General features: G+C 38.0%; 3 protein-coding genes across 5 annotated transcripts in view; 2 read left to right on the top strand and 1 right to left on the bottom strand.

The window, feature by feature from the left end:
* The window catches only part of LOC107560019 (cytoplasmic polyadenylation element-binding protein 1-like), a 20,916-nt gene extending 18,386 nt beyond the window's left edge, over window positions 1–2,530 (top strand). For all 3 annotated transcript variants that reach the window (XM_016244076.1, XM_016244078.1, XM_016244077.1), the window contains one exon: window positions 1,829–2,530. In XM_016244076.1, the coding sequence (XP_016099562.1) occupies window positions 1,829–1,939 (111 nt within the window). In that variant the 3' untranslated portion in view covers window positions 1,940–2,530. The remainder of the gene's footprint in view (window positions 1–1,828) is intronic.
* Window positions 2,531–2,733: 203 nt separating this feature from the next.
* LOC107560021 (synaptic vesicle glycoprotein 2B-like) lies at window positions 2,734–6,931 on the bottom strand. The gene is made up of 12 exons (XM_016244080.1): window positions 6,730–6,931; window positions 6,256–6,312; window positions 5,990–6,151; window positions 5,455–5,617; window positions 5,205–5,326; window positions 4,349–4,512; window positions 4,118–4,198; window positions 3,907–4,002; window positions 3,711–3,799; window positions 3,278–3,405; window positions 3,018–3,113; window positions 2,734–2,897 (listed from the first exon to the last, which is right to left on the bottom strand). The coding sequence occupies exons 1-12, from the start codon at window positions 6,791–6,793 to the stop codon at window positions 2,734–2,736; spliced, it is 1,386 nt and encodes a 461-aa protein (XP_016099566.1). The 5' UTR covers window positions 6,794–6,931.
* A 232-nt stretch (window positions 6,932–7,163) lies between these two features.
* snx1a (sorting nexin 1a) overlaps window positions 7,164–15,267 on the top strand; it is a 17,984-nt gene continuing 9,880 nt past the window's right edge. The window contains exons 1-4 of the mRNA XM_016244079.1: window positions 7,164–7,340; window positions 9,869–10,520; window positions 12,881–13,017; window positions 13,420–13,486. Coding sequence (XP_016099565.1) covers window positions 7,239–7,340; window positions 9,869–10,520; window positions 12,881–13,017; window positions 13,420–13,486 — 958 coding nt within the window. The 5' untranslated portion in view covers window positions 7,164–7,238. The remainder of the gene's footprint in view (window positions 7,341–9,868; window positions 10,521–12,880; window positions 13,018–13,419; window positions 13,487–15,267) is intronic.

The raw sequence follows: 15,267 nt of genomic DNA on the forward strand, positions 1-15,267 counted from the left end.
CTGTCTGTCATGATAATCAAAGAACAAAAGACAAAGAAAATAATTTTCTGCTCTTGACTGAATACGTTTTATAACTTTAATGGTAAGCATTAATCTGTGTTTAATTTTTACAATGAAGACTGCAGAAATTAAAGTAATCAAATGTAAAATAACACTGGATGTGTTATTTTACATTTGATTACTTTAATTTCTGTAGTATATCTTAACTGAATAAAAACTTACTTAACCTGAAAAACTTAGTTTCATAGCTCTCTTTATTCTATTGCATTTATTTGTGCTGTTGCTTGCCATTTTTTTTATTTGTTCTTATTTTATTACTGATATTTTACTTGTGTTTTTGTATGAAAATAAAACTTTGCGTTGAAGAAAGATTTTTGTTTGTATATGCTGTCAATTATAGTTCTTAGAAAGAAAATCGGAATCGGCAAAAATCGGTATATCGGCAGATCACACTAACAAAAAAATCGGAAATCGGAATCAGCCAAGAAAATTGCAATCGGTGCATCTCTAATACATTTGCATCATTAATGTGATGGTGAGCAATAATTTTAAGCGTTGTTCATGTTCAATCTTTTATTTATTGTTTTTTTTAATTGTGGGAAATATTTCTAACATGTAGGGCTATGAATCTTTGGGTTGACTGCCAATTGATTTGATTATCGATTCGCTGGGTTTTGAAAAGCAAGCTTGAACCTAAAAGATATATACATATATTGATTATTTATCAACACAAATTTGTTAAATTAGTTTAAAGTTATGTTTTAAGTATCGTGTCAAAACAGCCTTTTCCAGTACTGTTGAAAGTGATTGTGAACAGATTATTCATACAAATGATACACCAACTATACGCGATTCATAGCAATTTATTGCTAACGTATAGATAAATAAATCAGTTCCATACAGTACACCGCACCAACCAACCAAACCTATGGAGAAAAAATTATGACAAATGTCTTAGAAACAAAAAAGCATGTTGAATTGCACTAACTGAAAAAAAATAATGCATTGTATTAACAGTGTTTGCATTTTAATGCCTTCAGGGCTTGCATTTTTAGGGGCTGAAATTTAACATAGTTGTTTATTTAAGTTGTGAATATTTCATTTCAAAACAATTCACACACATTTTCATAATTAAAAATGCAATAATTCATATTCACCTTCCAGAATTTTAACCACTGAATTTGTGGAAGCAAATTTGTAAAGTGAAATAAAATGGATCGAAAATTGCCTGTCGAATATTATACATCGTATTTTTAAACAGATTGAATATTTTGGAAGTGAATTCTGGAAGGTGAATATGAATAAAGCCCTTAAAAAATACAAGGCATTAAAATTAGTGCTGTCAAACGATTAATCGCGAATAATCACATCCAAAATAAAAGTTTTTATTTACATAATATGTGTGTATACTGTGTATATTTATTATGTACATACAGTATACCGTAAATACAAACACATGCATGTATATATTAAGAAAAATTTTATGTTTATATAAAATATATTTATATATAATATAAAGAATATAAATGTATATACATGTAAATATTTTAAAAATATATACTGTATGTGGGTGTATTTGTATATACTTAATAAATATACACAGTACAAATAAATATATTATGTAAACAAAAACTTTTATTTTGGATGCGATTAATCGCGATTTAATCATTTGACAGCACTAATTAAAATGCAAACACTGTTAATAAAATGCATTATTTTTTCAGTTCAACATGCTTTTTTGTTTCAAAGACATTTGTCATTATTTATCTTCCATACAAACCAAACTCTTGTCATATTGCTCTGAAATGTATATTTTTCAACTCTCCAGGCATGTTTTAAATATTACTGTCGGTCATGCTGGCATTGGCGGCACTCTCTGGACGTGTTGAGCAGCCATCAGCCTCTCATGCGCAACCAGAAGGGCCTGAACCACAAATAACCCCCCCCCCCAGCCAGCGTGGGGAAGAGTCCGGACTGAGTTCACTGTTTTGAGGAAAGAAGTCACTGCGTTGTATTGCACTGCTCTCGTTCTTGTTCATTAAGGCTCTATGCACACTAAAGGGTTCATTGGCAGTGACCCGTTTGCACAGTTAACCAGACAGCCATCGTCATGGAGATCTGATTTCAAGAGTTGTGTTTGAGATTTCGCATGCACAGATTATTAGTTTATCTCGCAGGTTGTGACCCTCTGATGCAGGCAAATGCCAGTCGGTGCCTTGGGGTTCTCTTTTGTTACCGGTGTTTAAAGACCATTATTTTGGTTCATTTCTTTAATTTTTAAGGTGGTTTTACCTGCTTTTCTACTGCTGGTTTAGGTCATAGCATATTAACCTGATTTTTAAGTTTGCCTGCCTCAAGCCTCTTTGCCTGTAAGGCCTTTTATTTAACCTTTTTAACACTCTATTAAATGGTTGATGAGCATCTTGGCTTGTGAAATGCTCCAGGAAGCGACAAGCTTAGCAACCCCCCCGCCGTCAATCATCCATCAGATCGGACACACGTTAGCAACTCCGGATGACCTTTGTGCTGTATATAGCCATAGAAAATGGTTATTTTAAATTGTAATAATGTTTAACAGTACCATTGTTTTTACTGTATTTTTGATCAAGCAGAAGAGACTTCTATGTGAAACATTACATATTCTTAAATATTCTAAACCACTCTGTTATGATTGGCTGACCTCTTTACATGTGAAATCAGTAGCAATATAACATTACCAATGAATGTAAGGGTTTACCGTAGTTGTGTGGGATAAAGTTCAGTTCCCACCACGTCCAGAGCGTTCCAGGAAACGACAGAAACTCCGCTGAACACGCAGGACACGATCAGACTCTGAGTTTTAGTCTTCACCATGTAGATGACAAACACACTCAGGCTGGACACCAGCAAACTGACGGCTACCGGACAGAGAAAAAACATCTGCATCATTATAGCGCTTTATTATTTCGTTGCTTTTAATATTTGAATGTAGTAATAAAGTATTTTGAGCTGCAATTAAAACATTGGAAACTACTAACAAAGCAGGATTTTCCCGCCAATTCTGTCCATGAGAAGGATCGTGAAGATGTTTCCCGGCAAGTTTGAAGCCGCTGTTACGAAACCCTCCATGTACACTAGAAAACACACATGCAAACGACACAAAGCCATTATAAATACTGCTTGAATATCATGACAACAAACTAAAATACACTTCCTAATAGTATAACTAACATTTCATATTTTTTGTAATGAGAAAAATAATGATTAGTCTCATTTGGTCTGGTTTTGTAACATTAACCTGCAGTTTGGACTGGATAGCAGCTTTCATTTTCTGAGCTTTGGACTCGAGACATGTTGGCACATGGAGACCCTCCATCCTCAGCTCTCTTAAAAAGCTCCGGAAACCACATCCATAACCCATAATACCTGCACAGAGAGGATTACAACATTGAATCATACTTACTCATAATCTGCAGCATTTTAAATGACCTTAACTAGTTATAACAGATTCTAATCTTAAAGGTACAGTAGCAAAAAAAGCTTGTGTGGTGTTTAGCCAATCAGAGCAGAGCTCATTTACATATTAAAATGTAGCAAAAAATGTGGAAAATTAAATTACAACTGACTTGGGTGTAAAAACCTTGACTAAGATTATTAGTGGACTTTAGAGAAAATAATACACCTTAAATTGACAGAATATTTTGCCTTTATCAGTTGTATAATTTAAGTACCCAAATGAAATGCAGAAAAATAGAATCAGCAGAACGACACTTCTGGAAGCCAGCGGTCCAACAAACAGCTGTTTCATGGGATCCAGAGCCTGTAGAAGAACCAGCAAGGCCACGAAGAGCTCAGTAACGCTTCACGTTAGCATTAATAGAAAGCAGATAAACAAAATCTCAATAATGTGTCAAGAGTGCTGTGAACCTGTTTGAGTTGGTGGCTGAGCCGCTGACATCTTGAGCCGCTAGTGGCTCTGTTTTTTACTTCATCATCTTTGGATCTTATCATAAGACTTGCTCCCTGTTGAGAGAAACTCTGTTTTATCAACTGACAGACCATAATAATAGTTTCCTTTATGAATAAGTGGACAGGTTGGCCTAGAATTGAATGCAAACATCAATGAGGTGGTACATACAGGAAATGGTTTTGTGGCGCATCTGTTGTTCAGTTTGAACATCTTCTGGAACACCGACAAAGCCTCTGTCTCACGTCCTGCCTGTGGAAGAGAAACACATAGTGCCACCAACTCTAGCAAACATGCGGCCTGTAACAGAACTCATTCATATGAAGTTGTAGAATTCACAACCTATTCAATTAACTTTTATAGCAGTCTAAAGTAAAAGGTAAAGTATCAGTCGTTACGTACCTCCATGAGGAACTTGGGGCTCTCGGGCATGAACAGTCTGAAAATAAGTGCTGATGACAGACTGGGGACGGAGCAGAGGACCACAAAAAGACGCCAACTCTGAAAATCCAACCAACCCCAATGAGCAATCAAATATGTTCTGGGAATCACCAACCACGCCACACCTGGACAAAACACAAAAGATTTATGTGTGAATGTTTTGTGCAGATGACAATGAATGAGTACAGCCTATTTATTAGCTTATTATTTAGAGCCTTTTTCTAAATAGTGGCATATAATTTATACATTTTTATATATCTTTTTGTTTTTAATGTATTCTCTTAATGTATTAATACAAATTTTGCTTAAGCACTTAATTTTATTTAATGGTTATTTTATATATTGTTTATATTTTTATCAGTTGTACATTTATGGTTATTATTTTGTCTTGTGCATTTTTATTTTATACATCTTTATTTATTAATGTATGCATATTTGGTTATTTACTTTTGTCTTATGCATTTAATTTTTTTTATGTTTATATATCTTTTATATTTTTTATTCATACATACATTATTCTTGTCTTTAAGCATTTTTATTTAGACATCTTTTTTATTTTTATTTATTAATGTATGCCTATTTGGTTATTTACTTTTGTCTTATGCATTTTTTTTATTCATACTGTATATACATTATTGGCTATGTATTGTTGTCTTTAATCTAATTATTGTTTATATATGAGCAAATCTCTAGATGTTTTGATTGTGTTATTTCCTGCTCATGTTTCAATATTAAAACAGGGAAAAATTATTAGTACAACCTTCTAGGCAGTATTTTAGAGACACTCCTCTCTCAGCTCAGAGGATGATGGTTTTACCTGCTGCCAAAATATTTCCAGCCATCCAGAAGGTGGCTAGAGCGCTGATCATAGTCCCCCTCCTCAAACGTGGCTGAAACTCAGAAAAATAGGAGAAGATGACCGGAATGGAGCCGCCGACCCTGAGAGTGAGACACAGATGCATTCATGTGATTCTAAGTCAAATGAGTCGCGATTCTGTCTGTATAATTTCTATCGAAACCTCCAGAATGTCTCTGTGTATGTAAAAACTCTTTTGGCATGTGGTTACCCGACTCCACTGAAGAACCGCAGGAGCAAAAAGAGCCAGAAACTCGGGGCCAAACTGGCCACCGCCCCAAATGTGCCATTCACTGCCAGAGAGACGACCAGAACGCTCCGCCTTCCTCTGCGATCAGCCAGATACCCCCAAACATAACCACCCACCATCATCCCTGTCCAAGGAAACAGCCGTTTGACACCGTATATCTTACTGAGCAGAAGGATAGTCAAATCACATGGTTATGTCAGCAGTTTTAATCACTGGGTCGGTTATGTATTTCTTGTAAAAAGCATGACTCTGCAGTTTTCAGACACGTGATAAGGCAACCAAATAGGGAACAAACTGCATTTTTGACCTGATTTGATGAGAAGTGAATGTATGATGGTCCTTGTTTGACATGCAGTTTAAGATTGCAAAATCTTGCCGTAACCGTTTTCTCAATATGAATGAATCCCAAATGCCTAATTTTCTGTTTTTAAAATGCAACATGATCAGATATTTGGGTAGAAAATCAAATAAAACAGAAAGCAGCACAGATAATAACCAAGGAATATGCTGGCAGTGAGGAGCCCCATGTCGGCCGAGGTCAGCAGGAGGTCACAGCGTGCCGTGGGCAGGAGGAACGACACACACAGGATCTCCACAGCATCGCTGGCGTTCGCCCAGCCGCAGACGGCCAACAGCAGCCAGTGGAAGAGCCCAAACCCTGCAGACAGACAGAAACATGAGGATCGCTGACCAATGCATCTGGACACACATATGAAACTAAATGCTGGACAAATTATTTAGGTAAAATAAATATGATTTAACCTGCTTTCTCAACAGCCTCCTCATATGAAAGTTTCTTTCTGCTGGACGCCTGGTCATCTAATGGAAACATTATATAGCATTAAAATGATTATAAACATTATTTTTTAGCTGGTGAAGTGTTCTAATAATTTTGGCCACCACTACATACATATATATATATATATATATGTTATTTTTGGATCTATAGCAAAGTACCATGATATTACCACCATAGATGCATAGATGTACCACGGTAACGTATTACTACAGTATTTTTTGTGTACATATTTCGTGCATAACATGTTCTGAGTACAATGTAATATTCAATCAGATTTAATAGTCTATGTATCTGGTGAAAAAAATTTATATATTAGCAATGTACCCATCTACAACACTCTATCAGAATATCAATAACTTAAATATTATAAACATTTCAAACCGAAAGAGATCGAGTAAATCGTTTTAACGTTACATGATGACTAATAATGCCTTTACCGTCTTCGTCGATATGAGTGGACGAAAGCAGGGGTTCTGTGTCTTCATGCGTCCGTCGAGGCATAACAATATTTCAAATGAAACTATTTGAATGAGTATAAACTACATGATTCAATTCCCTCCTGTACTTCCGTAAACAGACGCTTCGGTGGGCGTGGTTTGTGTCAGCGTCACACCAAGGCCCGTCCCTCTCACGCGCACTTCCTCTAATTTTCTCCGTGTTTAAAATATAGATCTCCATAACGCTTGAACTCAAGCGTGTTTTATTAAAAACAATTATCAGTGTATAAATAAAATATTCTTTTGCAATACTTTGGGAGTGGTCTTGTGGGCGTGACGTAACAGATTAAACCCCGCCCCTCTTGACCACCAGGCGTCGCTGTTTCTCACGTTCGCTCTCTCTCTCTCTCTCTCCGTTTCAGTTCAATGTCGCTCTGTCATTTTTCTCTCTCGCGCTCTCCGCTTGTAAAATAAAGTTTTTTCCTGTGTGTGTGTGTGTGGAGCTGAAGATGGCGGCCAGCTCGGAGCGCAGTCCTCCGCCTTTCCCGGACTCAGAGGAGCCCGAGCTGCTGGAGGACAGCGACGAGGGGGCGGATGCGTTCACGGGAACGGTGAGTAACGGAATTAAACGCGTTTATAAAGCTGTATACCTCATACAGACAGACAGACAGACAGACAGACAGAGAAGAAGACCGATCACTTTCACTTCTCTGACACCCTCAGACCTGCCTGTTCTTCTTCAGCCATAGATCTTCAGCTCTGCTGGTTTATACGGAGTTTTCTGTTATCATATTTGCGTAATGCGTAATTTAATAAAGATACGTTTTTTCATCATCTCCTCAGATTTGGTCCTTCCGCAGGGTTAAATAGATCTGAGTTTAGGCCTGCATGTGACATACTTTAGTTCTTGAAGGACTCTTGTAGTTGAGTAAATAATATCAGAAGGAATGTGACCCAGTTTTCCAAACTGACTGAAGTCACACTGTTAGAGAGAGAGAGAGAGAGAGAGAGAGAGAGAGAGAGAGAGTGAGAGAGTGTGTATGTGTGTAAAATAAACATGTTATGTCTAATAAAGGAAGTGTGACAGTACTTGAACTTGTTTATGCAAAACCACCCAACAGACTAAGTTAGTTAAGATATTTTTTATACATGTAAAATATGCATGCATGCAGAGCAAAACTAAAATAACTCGAATATGAGTACTGGGTAGCCAGCTCTGTCTCTAATGAATGAGCTGGTGTCCAGCAGTCAATATTTACTTAGTGTAATAATTCCAGTCTTTTCAGGTCAAAGTACTGACAGTGTGATCATGTGAGTCTCAGATGTGAGTGAAGGCCTCAATGCCTTTTTTCCCTTAGCAAGCTTTTATTTTGGGAAGATTTTGCTGTGTGGGAAGGACTTTACAGTTGCTGTGCGTGAGTCATGATAGGGTGGATTGGTGGTTAAAGATCTGGGCTGGTAACTGGAAGGTCTTTGAAGGTTTGAACCCAGCGTGGGTTGATTCATGAGCTGTACCGTTAAAGGCACAATATGTACTTTTTCTTTTATTAAAATAACCCAAAACCACTAGAACAGTGTTATATATTTTGCTGACTTGTGTACTTGCATTATCTCAAATGTTTCGAAGAATGTTTAAATCCAGAGAAATAAGCCATTTTAACTAGTGACACGGACCGTGTGCATTGTGCCATTGTGTCGCCTGCCAATGACGTCATAACCCCTCGATTTCCGGATTTGTTTTGTAGAAAACATGGAAACACCAAAGACACTTTAATATGTTGTGCGTTTTAATAGACTGGTGACGACCGCACAGAGTAGCATTATAACAGAACTTGTATCTAGTATGATAAAACAGCGCTGCTTTACCCCACATACGCACGACCGGAAGGAGCGGAAGCGGTCGCCTGCCAATGACGTCATAACCCCTCGATTTCCGGATTTGTTTTGTAGAAAACATGGAAACACCAAAGCCGCTTTAATATGTTGTGCGTTTTAATAGACTGGTGACGACCGCACAGAGTAGCATTATAACAGAACTTGTATCTAGTATGATAAAACAGCGCTGCTTTACCCCACATACGCACGACCGGAAGGAGCGGAAGCGGTCGAGTGTGGCATAATAAAAGCTCCGCTGCTTTCGAGTCGTGTGTCACGCTCGCTCAGCGGCTTCGTTTCGCTTCGACGGCTTTCAGCCTCACCCTGCTTCAATTTTACTACGTTAATAAATCATTAGCTCATCCATGAACATGATTTCTGCAGAGTCCCGTAGGATTGCATCGGCTGTGCGGATGAAGACCACAACTCCCATGATTCCACACTCAGTCACGGTGTCATCAAACTACGCCTTTGCTTCTTTGTTTATTTTGAATATGCGCCCTCTAGCGGCGAAAATTACATATTGTGCCTTTTAAGCAAGGCACTAAACCCTGGCTTAATCCAGGCGCATTGCCCCTTTAAGGATTTTTAGATGAAAGCGACTGCAAAATGACTTCTTGCTATCTCATTGGTGATTTTCATTACTGAACAAACATCACATTATAAATATAATGTGATGTTTGTTCAGTAATGAAAATCATCCTTTTGGAAATCAGTTATATTGATATATTTTAAACCACCAATTGTACAAATGCGCAAATACATAAAATAACAAACAGTAAAATGTTAAATATTTTACAAATTAACTAATGTATAATTACTGTTACAGTAATAAAAATCGGTGTGGAAAATGTTCTTAATTTTTAATGCAAGCATAGTGCTAAAGTAGGTTTCTTTATTTATTAATTCAGCCAGTTGTACAAATTCAGAAATGCATATAAATAACAAATACTAACATGATAAATATATAATTACTGTTACAATAATAAGAATTTGGGTGGAACATATGCTTACTTTTCAATGCAAAATAAAATAATAAAAAATAAAAATAGATTCCTTTATCTATTTATTGGTGAACTTTAAGCTGGCATATTATGTGAGATTCAGCCTAAAAATGTTTAATGTATTTAATTAAATTCCATGCCAGATGGAAAAGTATTGCACAGGCTGTTGAACACAATCTAATCTTGTTTCAGCTCATAATAAATATATTTATAGTAATTTTACAACATTAGCTCTATAATCATTTCTGTGCTGTTCCTAGTCAATCTCAGAGATGGATTCTCCTTCACCGGACTCAACCAGACCTCCTAAAGACATCTTCAACGAGCCACTAGAAGACATCTTCAGCGATCCTCTTAGCAACGTTAACTCTGAACCCCAGAAGAAAGTAGACACTAAGATCCCTTCACCTAGTAGCGATGAGGCCGTCGACCTGTTCAGCGACCCGCTGGACGATGATAGCGAAGTAATTAGTTCACCTGAGGTCCAAAACCCCATGCCAGATCTCTTAAACGAGCCTGTACAAGCGCCAAAGTCCGATCTCCTCAGTGAACCACCTGTGCACAAAAATGCCGCCCGACAGCAGGATATTTTCGAAGACCCTCCAAAGGGCAGCAGCAAAAGCTCTTCAGTCAAGAAAGCAGCGAGCGCAGAGCTGTTCGGTGATGAGGATGAGGAGGATCTGTTTAAGGAGCCGCCAAAAGTTGTGACGAAGAAGCCTCAGCCTTCAGGACCACCTGTCGATGTTTTCACAGAGGTGAAATCAGACGTGAAGGTCAAGCCACAGGTTAAAGATGACCCCACGGATCTGTTCGCAGAGGAAGCCTTGACTGCACCTGCCCCGAAACCCTCCGCCAGCAGCAGCAGCTCCAGGACCAACGGGGTTCACTCTGATGAGCACGATCTCTTCTCAGGTACGACACATTTCACCTGTGACACCAGATCATAACTGTGGCACTTCTGAAACCTAATGAACTGCCTACGTAGTCAGCAGTTTTTGGGTAACGTAGGTATGTGAGACTGTTCGAATTAGTGTTAATTTTGTCAGCTATTTTCAATTTTAGTCTTAGTCGCGTGTTAAATGTCCATGTTAGTTTTTATCATATTTAGTCAACCTTATCCTATCTAGTTTTATTCAAGGTTTAGTCGACAGCATGTGGTGTATGCCATGCATGCCTCGTCTTATTAGTTTTTGTTAATAAATGTTTTGTAAGCTATCTTACTGTTTTATTGTTGTTATGCTTTTTAATTAAGAATATCAATGAATCCATCTTTTGTTTTAGTCTTAAAAAGTGAAATATGTATAGATGTATGTAAGCAAATCAGACAATTATCTTTAAAAATAATTGTTTGTTTTCTTTGCGCACAAAAAGTATTCTCGTAGCTTCGTAAAATTACGATTGAACCAATGATGTCACATAGATTATTTTAATAATCTCCTTTCTAAGTTTCTGCTCCTTGATTGTGGTATTTACATTGCTGTCTATGGAGGGTCAGAAAGCTCTCGAAATGCATCAAAAATATCTTAATTTGTGTTCCGAAGATGAACAAAGGTCTTACAGGTTTGGAATGACATGAGGGTGAGAAATTAATTACAGAATTTAAATTTTTGGGTGAACTAACCCTTTAACTAATAGTTTTTGTTGATTGAAATAAAGCTGAAAAAGGTTGAAGTAATAAAATTAAAACTGAAATAAAAATAAAGCTACATAGAAATATTGTGAATATTTCTAATGAAATTGATAAAAGCTCATAACAAAATTACTAAAACTTAAATTAAACTGAAAACGATTCAAAATATTAATAAATGCTATCATAATATATTAGTAAACTAAAATAACATTGAATTGAAGTGCTGTAGGGTTTTCAGGCTTAGTGTTTTTTCCACAACGAGACCTTTTCCTGCTGTTGACTCTTTTTACTGGCACATATATTGTACGAACAGGAATGCGTGCACATCACTTTTGGATGCACGATGAATGATGAATTCACTTTCTCAGCGTTGACTCAGGAAGAGGAAAAGGAATTCCTCAGTGACCTTTACCCTCTCACCCTGCGTTGGAATGTGTTTTGCGCGTGTGTGTGTGTTTGTTTTCTATGCTGTGTGTTACACTATCTTTTTAGTAGGGCTGTCAATCGATTAAAATTTTTTATCTGATTAATCGCATCCTTTTTCTGTGATTAATCGCGCACACTATGAAATTAAGCATAGACCATTTATCTTGTTTCAAATGTTTATTTTGTCATCATTTGCTATATCCAGCAAAGTAAACCAAAAGATCGAAGGGTGATTCTCAAAAATCTATATTTTATGCAAGCTTTTTTCAAGATAAATTTAGATGACTTTCCAAAAAAGTCTTAGAAAAAAGACCCTTAGAAACTCCAAAAGGACACCAAAGAACCAAATGATATAAGGAACCCATATAAGCACCAAAAAAATCTGAATTTTGTAGTATGTGTACAGTGCAACAGCAAAGAGCTTTTTTACATTTTAGAGAAGCCAAGTTGGGATACCGAACAGGACCACATGGAGATGCCAAAAAAAACTAAACCAACCTCCTGCTGACTGCATATATCTACTACAGTACACGGATCCATTCAGTATAACTAAACACAGCAACATAAACATGGCAAATCAACACGGACTCACGCGTGCTTACTGTACTGTACGACTCCTGTACGCCACCGCAATTGTCTTTACCTTGATAGCAGTCTTCATCCATCAAAACTTTACTAGCGAGACTGGTTATCAAGTCGAGAAACCGTATAGTTTGCGTCTCATCTGGCCATACAGCGGTGGGATGTGTTTGCAATTCGTTCAGTCTGTACTTCACACAGCGCGTGTGACGTGTGAGGGCTCGCGCTCTTCAGAGACAATCACAGAATATGACCGAGCTTATGTTTAAAAGTGAAACACGCTGGAATGAATAATTCACTGAAAACACAACGCGAGTCTCTGTTCTCTCTGCAATCTCTGATGCAATCAGCCTGGTTTCCTTTAAATTAGTGCTGTTTTGGATGGATTGTTTGAATGCATTCGCTTACTGGATCATTGAACTGAAAACTTTCCCAGAGTTTAGCGGTTTAAAATGATCTGATCGCAAGCAGAATTGGGTTAAAGGGTTAGAATAGAAATTGTGCTTCAGTAATTTTGCGTTAAATTATTTTAACGTGTTAAGGATTGTAAAATAAATCGCACACGTTAACGATGACAGCCCTACTTTTTAGTTTAATTGAATACTTAAAATGCACTTTCTGTCACTGTTTTTCTCAGAAGCTACAGTGGAGTTGTCTCTGGACAGTCCTCGTAATGACCGCAAGAAGAAAGACGCTGTGAAACCGTCAGTATCGGCTCCTGCGGCCCCTGTAGCCAGCAGCTCCAGCAAAGCTCCGTCCAAAACCCTGGAGGAGGTAAAGCACTCCCTGAACTTATAAAGAGCATGGGATTCGGCTGTTTAAAAAATATATATATACTGAAACAGAATGATGTTTGATTCCTTTAATGACCAAGTTCACATGCAATGACTCTCACGAGCTGATTCTTTTTAATGAATCCGTCGAAAAGACTCATGAATCAGTCTTAAACTCATGCATTATTTATTTCTGTTTGATCTAAAATTCACTTACACACCAAATTTATTTAAATATACTAAAAGAATCAAATGGAATCAGAATCAAAACCAGATTTGTTACATTTCTTGCGATTCCCATCTCTAGAGATCTGATCAAACCTTCACGCAGATCTCAGAAGCAGTTCTCGCTCGGTTTCACTCTTCCCTTCTCTTTTTTTCCTGTTTCCTTTTTCACATAAAGCTGGAGGAAGAGGAAAGTGAGGACACGTTTGATCTGAACATTTCTGTCACGAATCCAGAGAAAGTCGGTAAGATCGTCCTCCGCTGTGACAGCTGGGTTTAACTTTCTAATGTCTCTTTTTTTATTTTATTTTTTTTAAATACTGTGATTAATACTGTGCTCATAAAACATTCGTTTAAAATAGCGTTTAAACCCAGTAGTGGGCTGCTTTTGCAGAAAACCGTAAACTGATTATCTTCTAATTAAGGATCTGAGTCACTGATACGGCTGTCTGGAGCTTCCTCTTTTTGCCCTGTGCCAGCTATTTTTAATTTCCTGTCCTTCTCCTTTTTTTAAAGGTGTGGTGTTACTGCAATGTCTAAAATCAGCACTAAATGTTAAAAGGAAGATGTGTAGTATTTCAGTTTGCTCACCTACTGATTGTTTGGCTATTTATGGCATTATGGTTTTATAGACAGCTACAGTGGGTACGGAAAGTATTCAGACCCCCTTAAATTTTTCACTCTTTGTTATATTGCAGCCATTTGCTAAAATCATTTAAGTTAATTTTTTTCCTCATTAATGTACACACAGCACCCCATATTGACAGAAAAACACAGAATTGTTGACATTTTTGCAGATTTATTAAAAAAGAAAAACTGAAATATCACATGGTCCTAAGTATTCAGACCCTTTGCTGTGACACTCATATATTTAACGCAGGTGCTGTCCATTTCTTCTGATCATCCTGGAGATGGTTCTACACCTTCATTTGAGTCAAGCTGTGTTTGATTATACTGATTTGACTTGATTAGGAAAGCCACACACCTGTCTATATAAGACCTTACAGCTCACAGTGCATGTCAGAGCAAATGAGAATCATAAGGTCAAAGGAACTGCCTGAAGAGCTCAGAGACAGAATTGTGGCAAAGCACAGATCTGGCCAAGGTTACAAAAAAAATTCTGCTGCACTTAAGGTTCCTAAGAGCACAGCGGCCTCCATAATCCTTAAATGGAAGACATCTGGGACGACCAGAACCCTTCCTAGAGCTGGCCGTCCAGCCAAACTGAGCTATCGGGGGAGAAGAGCCTTGGTGAGAGAGGTAAAGAAGAACCCAAAGATCACTGTGGCTGAGCTCCAGAGATGCAGTCGGGAGATGGGAGAAAGTTGTAGAAAGTCAACCATCACTGCAGCCCTCCACCAGTCGGGGCTTTATGGCAGAGTGGCCCGACGGAAGCCTCTCCTCAGTGCAAGACACATGAAAAAACACCTGAAGGACTCCAAGATGGTGAGAAATAAGATTCTCTGGTCGGATGAGGCCAAGATAGAACTTTTTGGCCTTAATTCTAAGCGGTATGTGTGGAGAAAACCAGGCACTGCTCATCACCTGTCCAATACAGTCCCAACAGTGAAGCATGGTGGTGGCAGCATCATGCTGTGGGGGTGTTTTTCAGCTGCAGGGACAGGACGACTGGTTGCAATCAAGGGAAAGATGAATGCGGCCAAGTACAGGGATATCCTAAACGAAAACCTTCTCCAGAGTGCTCAGGACCTCAGACTGGGCCAAAGGTTTACCTTCCAACAAGACAATGACCCTAAGCACACAGCTAAAATAACGAAGGAGTGGCTTCACAACAACTCTGTGACTGTTCTTGAATGGCCCAGCCAGAGCCCTGACTTAAACCAAATTGAGCATCTCTGGAGAGACCTAAAAATGGCTGTCCACCAACGTTTACATCCAACCTGACAGAACTGGAGAGGATCTGCAAGGAAGAATGGCAGAGGATCCCCAAATCCAGATGTGAAAAACTTGTTGCATCGTGAAAAATTTAAGGGGTCTGAATACTTTCCGTACCCACTATATATAT

This window comes from Sinocyclocheilus grahami, unplaced genomic scaffold (genome assembly GCF_001515645.1).
Source record: "Sinocyclocheilus grahami isolate Dianchi unplaced genomic scaffold, SAMN03320097.WGS_v1.1 scaffold707.1, whole genome shotgun sequence".
NCBI lineage: Eukaryota > Metazoa > Chordata > Actinopteri > Cypriniformes > Cyprinidae > Sinocyclocheilus > Sinocyclocheilus grahami.